Source organism: Quercus suber, unplaced genomic scaffold (genome assembly GCF_002906115.3).
Source record: "Quercus suber isolate HL8 unplaced genomic scaffold, Cork oak 2.0 scaffold_8, whole genome shotgun sequence".
Taxonomy (NCBI): Eukaryota; Viridiplantae; Streptophyta; class Magnoliopsida; order Fagales; family Fagaceae; genus Quercus; species Quercus suber.
In genome coordinates this window covers 2683210-2693915 of record NW_027069474.1, presented here as the reverse complement: position 1 = coordinate 2693915, position 10706 = coordinate 2683210, and the positions used below count along the sequence as shown (strand labels likewise).

At 38.7% G+C, this 10706-nt stretch overlaps 1 protein-coding gene across 5 annotated transcripts; it reads left to right on the top strand.

Annotated features, from left to right (window-relative positions):
• The first annotated feature begins 4797 nt into the window (after window positions 1–4797).
• On the top strand, window positions 4798–10272 carry LOC112006870 (putative disease resistance protein At3g14460). Of its 5 annotated transcripts, none has more exons than XM_065775869.1 (4): window positions 4798–8593; window positions 8689–8912; window positions 9319–9850; window positions 9944–10272. In XM_065775869.1, exon 1 carries the CDS (start codon window positions 4880–4882, stop codon window positions 8570–8572), a length of 3693 nt encoding a protein of 1230 aa, XP_065631941.1. In that variant the 5' UTR covers window positions 4798–4879; the 3' UTR covers window positions 8573–8593; window positions 8689–8912; window positions 9319–9850; window positions 9944–10272. The 5 variants fall into 5 exon arrangements, with proteins under 5 accessions (XP_065631941.1, XP_065631934.1, XP_065631946.1 ...); XM_065775862.1 differs by having other exon boundaries at window positions 9183–9850; XM_065775874.1 differs by having other exon boundaries at window positions 8689–9458; window positions 9579–9850.
• The last annotated feature ends 434 nt before the right edge of the window (window positions 10273–10706 follow it).

Here is a 10706-nt window from a genome sequence, read left to right as displayed (position 1 = left end):
GGTAGGAAGCTGCTCGGAAATAGTAAAGTCCTGGAATGCCATGGATGAGAGTGGAAAGCAAGGCATGAGAGACCTCTCAGTTGAGGTTCTTGAGCCGTGTTCCAGGTTGATTGATGAGAGTAGTATTGAAAAGGCTACTACACACCTTTCAAAGGCCACAAGGAACCTAGAGACTCATGTTGGTTCAGTTACATATCAACCAAATAGACCTTCCTCTAACACCTCACCGAACCAAACACCTTGGATGGACCCAAAATCCAAGTCAGCCCAAAACCCAACTCATATTATTACTAAAGACCCAACCTTCACACCAATCAAGCCTAATACCAAATCTCCTCCATTTAACCCAAAATCTCCTCCAATGGACCCCAAATCCACACTTCAAGCCCATCCCCACCCTTACATTAGAGAGTGTAAACAAAAATTAAGCTCAACTAGTCCACCAAATTCCCCTATTTCCTTGTCAAAAAAACTAAAGACTTCTGTACAAGCTCCTTCCTTGCAATTTTCCCTTAACAATCTCCCTCAACTTTCTGTAAGTAATCTGCACTCGCTTCTTTCCTTAATCCCATCCCAGTAGCCTCTTCTAGTCGACATCCATCTAGGAGGACCTCTTTGACAGATCAAGCCAAAGTAAAAGTTGTTTCTCGTGCTGTACGATTCAAAAATGGGAGAGGTAATAACTCTGAAACCCTTAATCTCTCTTCTGATAAACCTGTGGTTAGTGATAATTCTTCTGCTCTTACTATGGCTGAGGAGGCGGGCCTTATCATGCCCCCAAGTCACCATGAGGACCCTAACTTGAAACTGTCAGGGTGCAGTCAGAGCTCTGATAGTTAGGGGACTCAGGGAGCTTATCTGTGAATCTAACCTAGAGATAGTCTTCTTGTCAAAAACAAAATCCAAATCTCCAAGAATAAATAAAATCAAATATAGATTAAATTTTACTAACTATTATTGTGTGGAGCCAGTAGGTCAAGCTAGTGGTCTTGCTTTATTTTGGAGATTGGGGTGGAGCTAGAAGTTGGGTATTCTGACAAAAATATGATTACTACTCTTGTGTATTCTGACCCCTTCCCCCCCACCCCCCCCCCCCCAAAAAAATCGCCATGGTTGCTATTTGCCATCTATGGGCCTTGTAGGAGAAATAAAAGGACCATATTTTGGGAGATGCTTGAGAATATGGTGCTCTCCTTTTCGGGACCTTGGATAGTCATAGGACTTGAATTGTATTAAGAGGGCAAATGAAAAAAGGGGTGGGCGTTCTATTCTTGAAAGTTCTATTAATTATCTTAGGGACTTCATGGCAAAAACTGGAGCTATCGACCTTGGTTTTAATGGGCCATCTTTCACTTGGTCAAATCGGCGTGAAGGTCTGGCAAATATTAAAGAATGCCTTGATCAATGTCTCTGTGATCGAGAATGGCAAATTCTTTTTCCCAAGGCTGGTGTAAGTATCTGTCTAATGCAAATTCAGACCACAACCCTATTCTACTAGACACCCATCTGGAGCCCGAAAACCTCAACCACCCTTTTAGATTTGAAGCGATGTGGATGAAGGATGAAAGGAGTAGAGTTGTGGTTGAGAATGCTTGGCAAGCAGAAGTGGAGGGCTTTAATGGATTTTGACTTGCAAGAAAATTGGAAGAGACAAAAAAAAGACTTAAAGAAGCGGAATAAGGAGGTTTTTGGCCTTGTATGAGAAAGAATTAAAGCCCTACAAGCTAATATCGTTAAAATTCAACAGAAACCTCCCACTAAAGAGAATCTAGAGCTAGAGGCGACTCTAAATCTTAAGTTTGATGATTGGTTGACCAAGGAAGAGTTAAGATGGAAGTAGAAATCTAGGGAACTTTGGTTAAAAGAGGGTGATAGGAATTCAAGATTCTTTCATTTATCTACCCTATTCGCAGGAGAGGAAATTGTATCTCATAAATTAAATTGATGATGGCTCTTGGATCAATAATAGAGCTAACATCCAAGATTACTTTGAAGGAATTTTTAGTTCTTTGTACCAGTCTAGTAATCCTTAAAACCCTGGAGAGTTGGAGAACTTAATTAATCCCTATATTTCTGACGAAGAAAATGTTGAGCTTTGCAGAATCCCTTATAGAGATGAAATTAAAAAAATGTGGTTTTTGGGATGAAATCCTTAAAGGCCCCAAGCCTTGATGGCTTCCTTGCTCCTTTTTACAAGCATTACTGGGGAGTTGTGGGGATCAAGTGGTGCTTGCTATGCAAAGTTTTTTTTTCTTCGAAATGGCTGGATGCTAAAAAGCTTCAATCAAACATACATATCTCTCATTCCAAAGAGAAATGGGGCTTGCAATTTCAACCAATTCTGACCCATTGGTCTCTGCAATGTGTGCTACAAAGTTATAACAAAAATCCTAGTAAGTAGGCTTAGGCCTTTCTTGAACAGATTAGTGGATCCAACTCAAGTTACCTTTGTCCCTAATAGATGCATCACAGAGAACATGGTCCTTGCTCATAAGATAGTCCATAGTTTCAAGCAAATGAAGAAGAAAAAGGGTTTCTTGGGATAAAACTAGATTTTCAGAAGGCTTATGATAGAATTGAATGGAGCTTCTTAATGAGGGTGATTAAAGCTTTTGTTTTTTAGTGAAAAATTCTCTAATTTAATATGTCAATGCATCTCCATTGTTCAATATTCCTTGCTACTAAATGGGGGAATTTGTCCAAGCTTTGTTCCTAGTCATGGCCTCAAACAAGGGGATCCTCTCTCTCCATACCTATTTATTCTAGTCAGTGAGGTTCTTATGAGGTTGATCAATAGAGAGGTGTGTTAGAAATTTAGACCCCTAAAACACACAGATTGCGTAGCCTAGATTAATTAGCCAAGTTGTTACTTAGTCAAATTATGCAATTCTAGGTTAAAGCAATCAAATAATCATATCAAGATATAAAGCAGCGGAAAATAAATAACACAAGATATGATCACCCAGGAAACCACTCGGTAAAAACCTGGGAGGATTTGACACACCGATCCTCAAGGCTAACCTGAATTCACTATGAAAGAATTGAAGTTCGTACAAAAGGACTACAAGCTCCCCGCTCGACTTCCTAATGCTACCCACCAGTAGAACTTCCTGACACGACCACGCGCAGGCTCCGAATCCACGGACTACTTCTTTCTTGAATTCCTCAATCAGCTACAAGCTCCCCGCTTGCTTTTCTTTTAATCTTCAATGGCAGCAACCTTGTTGATCATCAAGATGTAGAAAATATCTCTACCTTGAAAACCCTAAGTTTATGTGAAGGAAAGCTCCTCAAGATCTCACAAGAGATTCACATAAACCGCAAATATGAGCAACAAAGACTTAGAGAGGTTTGGGTACAAAACCCTAAAAATAAAAGGAGGCACAAGAGGCACTCTAATCTCTCTCTTTCAAAAGTCCCAAAAACGTTCTAGGGTTCCTTATATATAGGAGTGTTTTACTTGACCCCAAACGTTTAAATAGAGTTTGGGCTGAACTGGAACTCTGCAGAAAAATAAATTGTACGTGGTTCGATCGATCGAGTCTAATTTTCGATCGATCGAGCCTTACAGATTTAGTCCAATAAATCTGCACTCACTCGATTCCAGTTTTACAAATAAACATACTTTGAGCAAGCCTAAACAAGACTAAACAACCTGTTTTGATCATGGTTTGCCAACAATACAAATTAGAGTTCTAAATACATAAAATCCTAAATCTTTAGAACCTAACAATCTCCCCTTTGGCAATCCGTGACAAAACACAAACTAAAAGCTCAAAGTTTACAAAGTAAAAGCCCATTACAAAAATAATGCTCATAACAACAAATCCAATCTTAACTACTATCCATCAGTTGCAAGTGTAGACAGCAGCTCAATTGAATCAACCTGTATATTTCCTGAAACACTCAACAAACGCATAAACGCATGTGTGGAAAAAATACAAGTAAACCAAAATTAAATTCTTGACTTCACAAAACACAAAACAAAGACATATATCATGAAAACTCATAAATATAAATCAATGAGCAGTGAACAAGAAACAGAAATAAAAACATAAGTAAACTAACTCTCCCCCTAAGTTAGATACAACAAAAAGTTTTTATTTTCTTCCCTTTTAAAAATAATTTCAACTCCCCCTAAACAGGACAAACATGATTCCCATAAATCAATAATTTCTCCCCCTTTTGTCACGTATTGACAAAGACAACTCGTACAAAGAGTAAACAGTCAACATACGCAATAAAGGATAAGAGAAAATAGAGAATCAAGGGGAACACAAAACAATTCAACTCTATAGAAAATAGAGACAGCTCCCCCTATGAATAACACAGGTAAAAAAAACTTTTCTCCCCTATAAAAATAGGAAAAACAAAACAAGTTGTGGGAAAAACAGTTTTGGAGAAAAATAAAGGAGGGGGGGGGGAAATCAGCAGCAGCAGCATCACCAACAGGATCAGGTACATCCTCACCAGCAGGACCAAAGTGAAAAACTCACAAACCAATAGTTAAAAACTAAGGTGAGGATACACATGAAGAAAAATATTCTCTCTTTCAATAGAATGCAAACATGGCACTATGTGACCCATAAACAGTTGCATGAGTAGAGAAAATATTTGCACATTGATTATCTATCATATCTCTTAAGAAAAATATTTTCTACAATTCATACATAAAAATAGCATATACTAGAAAGTACGTAACTCAAATTAATCAATCAATTTTTAGATCAAGTTGAGTACCCAATTTAGCAAAGTGTATGCATGCTATGTATGAAAACAATGAGAGATATGAAAAAAAAAAAAAAAAAAAAAAAAAAAAACTGAGGCTCTAGTTGGAGGAGCATTTCTCTCTGCTTTCCTCCAGGTTTTGTTTGACGGGATGGTTTCTCATGAGGTACTAGAGTTCTTCAGCCGATGGAATCTTAATAGTGAACCGCTGAGGAAGTTGAAGACAACTGTATCAGTTATCAATGCAGTCCTCAATGAAGCAGAAGAGAAGCAGATAAAAAACCCAGTTGTCAAACAGTGGGTTAACAAGCTAAAAGATGCTGCCTATGATTCTCAGGACTTGCTGGATGAGATTGCTACTGATGCCTCGCGCTACAAGTTGGAAGCTGAACTGAAGAGTAAGGTACAACTCTTCAACTTGACTTCTCATAGTTCTTCTTACAAGGGAATAGAACTTAAGATAGAAGAGACTCTAGGTAGACTAGAATGTCTTGCAAAACAAAGAGACCTCCTTGGTCTCGAAGAAGGTGGTGGTTGTGAGAAACCATCACAAAAAAGGCGGACGACGTCTTTGGTAGAAGAATCTGCTGTTTACGGTAGAGATGGAGATTCGGAGGCCATAACTGAATTGTTGCTAGCAGATGATGGCAGAGGTGATAACATAAGTGTGGTTCCCATAGTGGGAATGGGTGGTGTAGGCAAGACCACACTTGCTCAGCTTGTATATAACAACAAGTTGGTGGTGGAGAATTTTGATGTCAGAGCATGGGTTTGTGTTTCACAAGAATTTGATGTGCTTAGGATCACAAGAACTATTCTTGAGGCAGTGACTTCCTCCACAGGTGATACTGACGACCTAGATCTACTCCAAGTTAGGTTGAACAAGAGTCTTGTGGGAAAGAAATTTCTGATTGTGTTAGATGATGTTTGGAATGAGAATTACTTGGATTGGGAGGTCTTACGAATCCCTTTCAAATCTGGGGCTAATGGAAGTAAGGTAATCTTAACCACACGTAATGAAACTGCTGCGTCAATTGCACGCACAGTTCAAACTTATCATCTAAAGCCTTTAACGGATGAAGATTGTTGGTTATTATTTGCAAAACATGCATTTGGCAACAGAGAATCTACGGCGTATCCGAACTTGGAAATAATTGGAAAGGATATAGTGAAAAGGTGCAATGGCTTGCCTTTAGCAGCAAAAACTCTGGGTGGTCTCTTACGGCTGAAGTTGGATCCTAAGGAATGGTTTAAGATATTGGAGAGCAATATATGGAACTTCTCAGATTGTGAAAGCAATATTATTCCAGCTCTTAGGTTGAGTTACCATTATTTACCTTCACATCTCAAACCATGCTTTGCCTATTGTTCAATATTTCCTAAAAATTTCAAATTTAAAAAGAAGCAATTAGTGCTCTTATGGATGGCAGAAGATTTTTTGCTGCATCCTAAAAGAGAGAATTTGGAAGAAGTAGGTGTTGAGTACTTCAATGATCTAGCATCTAGGTCATTCTTTCAACGGTCAAGTGGTAGGAGTCAATGCTATGTTATGCACGATCTTTTGAATGATTTAGCTAGCTTTGTATCTGGAGAATTTTGTTTTAGAATGGAGGCTGACAATTCGTATGGCTTGTCAGGAAAGACTCGTTATTTTTCATATTCTAGAATGAATTTTGATGCCTATGAGAAATTTGAAGCCTTTCATGGAGCCAAGGGTTTGCGCAGCTTTCTACCATCAAATGTGTCAGTGCGGGCGGGATGCTTAAGCACTAAAGTTATACTCCGCTTATTACCTGAACTGAGAAGTTTAAGGGTACTATCTCTATCTTACTACTGGAATTTGACAGTATTGCCAGACTTGATTTGTAATTTGAAACAGTTAAGATATTTGGACATTTCTCATACTGCAATCAAAGTATTACCGGATTCTGTGTGTACTCTATACAATTTGCAAACTTTGCTGTTGTCCCGTTGTCGTTCTCTCACTGAGTTGCCTGCCAACATGGGATGGCTAATTAACTTGCGTCATCTTGATATTAGTGGAACAAACTTGATAAAAATGCCACTGCTAATGGATAGATTGAAAGGTCTCCAAACATTAACTTCTTTTATTTTGGGCAAAAATGGTGGCTCTAGCATCAAAGAGTTGAGGGAGTTTCAGCAACTTAAGGGCAGCCTTTCTATTTTGAAGCTGGAAAATGTTGTTGATGCTAGAGATGCTTTAGAGGCCAATTTGAGGGACAAGTTGCAACTTAATGAATTGGTGTTAAAGTGGGGTGGGGATACAAATGACTCCAAAAAAGATAGAGATGTACTAGACCAATTGAAACCTCATGCAAACCTGAGAAAGCTTACCATTGAAAATTATGGTGGCACAATATTTTCAGACTGGTTAGGACACGCATTCTGCAATATGGTATCGGTCCAAATTCTTAATTGTAAGTATTGCCTCTTCTTGCCACCATTTGGTAAACTTCCCTCTCTGAAGTTCCTCTCTATTGTGGGATTAGATGGAGTAGTCACTATTGGTACAGAGTTTTATGGGACTGTTGGTTCTAAAAGCAAGCCGTTTGCATCGCTACAAACTTTGCGCTTCAAGAACATGTTGCAATTACAGGAATGGCTTCCTTTCAGAGATGATGATGAAGGTGTAGTAGCTCTCTCAGGTCTTCAACAGCTTTATATACAAAATTGTTGTAACCTGACTAAGGGTCTTCCTGACAGCCTCTCTTCTTTAAAGACACTTGTGATTGAAAAGTGTCAGCAGCTGGTTGCTTCAGTTCCATGTGTTCCAGCCATACATGAATTGAAGTTACAGTATTGCAATAAGGTGTCATTCAGTGAATTGCCACCTCAAGTGCTAAAGTTCACAATTAGTGGATATGATGCCTTGGTGTCCTTACCTATGGGTAACAGCCACTGTCTTAAAGAGTTAGATGTCTCTGATTGTCCATCTCTCAGGTTGCTTCCTAGTATTGGCAAAGCTGTCACACTAAAATCACTTAGTGTCAACAACTGTGGGAAATTAGTGTTTCCGATGCACCAATGCTATCCATCCCTTGAGAGTTTGTGCATAGGAAGCAGTTTCGATTCTCTTGTGTCCTTTCCATTAGAATTATTTCCAAAGCTGAATCATCTTGATATCCACAGATGTCAGAATCTTCATTCTTTTTCATTTTCAAATCAAGGGCCGCTGCCGCATCTCTTATGTCTCAGAAGTTTACAAATCAATAACTGTTCTAATTTTGTATCCTTTCCCGAAGAGGGACTGCCTGCCCCCAACCTGGCCTGGTTCCGTGTTGATAACTGTATTAATTTGAAGGCGCTGCCTGGCCAGATGCACACCCTGCTCCCATCTCTTCAGATTTTGAGTATACGTTTTTGTCCAGAACTTGAGTCATTTCCAGATGGGGGGCTTCCATCCAGTTTAAATTCACTTGAAATCTATCATTGTGAAAAACTTATCACCAGCCGCTTGGGTTGGGGCTTGCAAAGACTGCCTTCTTTGAGAAGCTTCTGTATCAGGGGTAAATTTGAAATTTCAGAATCCTTTCCAGAGAGGGAGCTGCTGCCCTCATCTCTTACATCCCTTGAAATTTGGAATAATCCTCTTTTGAAATCTCTGAATGGTGATGAGCTTTATCTTATTGCACTAAAAAAATTGGGGATTGGCTGCTGCCCAAATCTTCATTCCATGCCAGAAGAGGGTCTGCCAACATCTCTATCTTTCCTGAATGTAAAGAAATGTCCATTGCTGAAAAATCGGTGCCTAAGGGAGAAAGGGGAAGACTGGTCCAAGATAGCTCACATACCAGTCATAAAAATTGATGAAAAAGTGATCTAAATATATCCAACTTCTTCTCAGGTACTCCGCTATTTGTAAACTTAATTTACTATGATCCGGTGATTCTTTTTTTATTGACCTTAACTAATGCTTTTTTGTGATCTTTGAATAACCAGGAGAAGCAGCGCTAGTGCTTTGTCTGGTCAGTAGAAAGTCGATGATTTTTTGTCTTTAAGCTTGAAGCTTCCTGTTCCTTTCACTTCGACGGTCCTCCCTCTCCCTCTCCCTCTCCTTCTCTCTCTCTCTCTCTCACAACTGAGGGAATAGAAAAATGGAGGGAAGCTGCAATGAGGAAGAAATGGAGTAGGTAGTGCTCCCCAATTTTGATATCATCTACCAGGTAACCGTATGGTGTAATATATTATTGTTAGTATTTGTTAATAATCTTAATTCAGGAATGGGTTAAGATATTGGAGAGCAATATATGGAATTTCTCATATTGTGAAAGCAATATTTCCAGCTCTTAGATTGAGCTACCATTATTTACCTTCGCATCTAAAGCCATGCTTTGTCTGTTCATGGAGGTCAATGAGTGATCATTGTATAATGGAAGTGCTTGAGCTTTTCCCTGTCTCATGTTATGCCTACATTTCTTGTCAACACTTCACAGGAAACTAACGCATATCCTCTGTACAAGTTTGAAGCCCCAATGATGATTCTTGGGGCAGTGATATTGAAAGCTCTGTATACAAAAAGTCCCAGGTTAATGTAGGGCCTAATGAACAAACTTCATTTATTTTTCTTAGAAGTGCAGTTGGAATATTGCTGAAAGCACTGTTGAATGGATGGCCCTCAGGCTGCACAAAGGATGTGCTTGAGAAGCTTGTGCCTCATACAAACTTGAATAAGCTACAGATCCATAATTATGGTGGCACAAGATTTCAAGGTTGGTTAGGAGATGATTCTATCTGCAATATTGTATCTGTAAGCCTTCAAAATTGTGAAAATTTCTGTATCTTGCTACCCCTTGGGAAGCTACCTTCCCTGAAACACTTTTCCATTGAAGGTTTTGATGAACTAGTGGCTGTTGGTCCTGAATTTTATGGGAACAATTCTCTTGCGGCTCAGCGGTTTCTATCTCTTGAAATATTAGTGTAGTTGGATGCCTGCATGGGAGGAATGGTGTTCTATCAGAGTTGAAGATGAATTTATAGCTTTCCCTCGTCTGCAAGAGATTCACTTAGATGTTCTTTTGAAGTACCAAGATCAGCACAGAGCTTTGTTTCGTCTGCTAAATTTATCAAATTTCTTAAAGCAGAGTTTCATGCAATTCTGCAGGTATGTTCTCATTGCTTATTGTTTGGTATACTTGACTGAGTATATTCCACAAACTTAGTGATGATTTATTGGTTCTTATTGTGGACCATGCAGGCTTCTAGTTCTCACAAAATTGAGGCTTTTACAACATTCCACCTGATGATTATCCCATAATTACTTTTTTTGGTGACTACTACGAGCATTGTAAGCGTTGGAACAATGGAGAAAATCTCTAATATTATTGGTGGAATAGGACTTCTCATCTTGCTTAGTTTAGTTTACTGGATGTTTTGTTTTCTGTCCAATGAAGTAGCAAAATGAACAGTATCTGTTGTAGTTCACCATCCATTTTTTTTGAAAAACGCCAGAGGCTTGTAGTGCTAATTTTAATGGTAATGTTTCCAGTTTGTGTGGCTTTAACTTGCGTTTGTTTTGTTGCATTATCTCTACCTCTAATGTCTAATTGCTAAGCGCTTCATTTTTCATGTGGTAGACTTCGAAGGGTTGGATTTGTGACATTGAAGGCAGGGATCGGCTGTGACCACCATGGTGGCAGCCGGGTACATTCTTTCCTGTTATATTGAGCTAGCATGTCGTGTCTCTAAAACGATACTATTGTGAGCTATGGAAGTAGTTTTCTAACATAATTTGAGATAAGAAATAGAGATGGAATAAAAAAAAGTCCTTACATATGAAAGTCTCTATATTCAGTGTATTAATTTGCCTCTACGTAGGACGTGTATTTATATGTGTTGGAATATTTTTATAAAGATTACAATATTTTTAATACTATGGATTAATTGAAGTGATTTAATAGAAATCTTTTTTCTTTCTTTTATGTTTACCTTTGTTACTAAGCAGCTAAACCGATATGCTT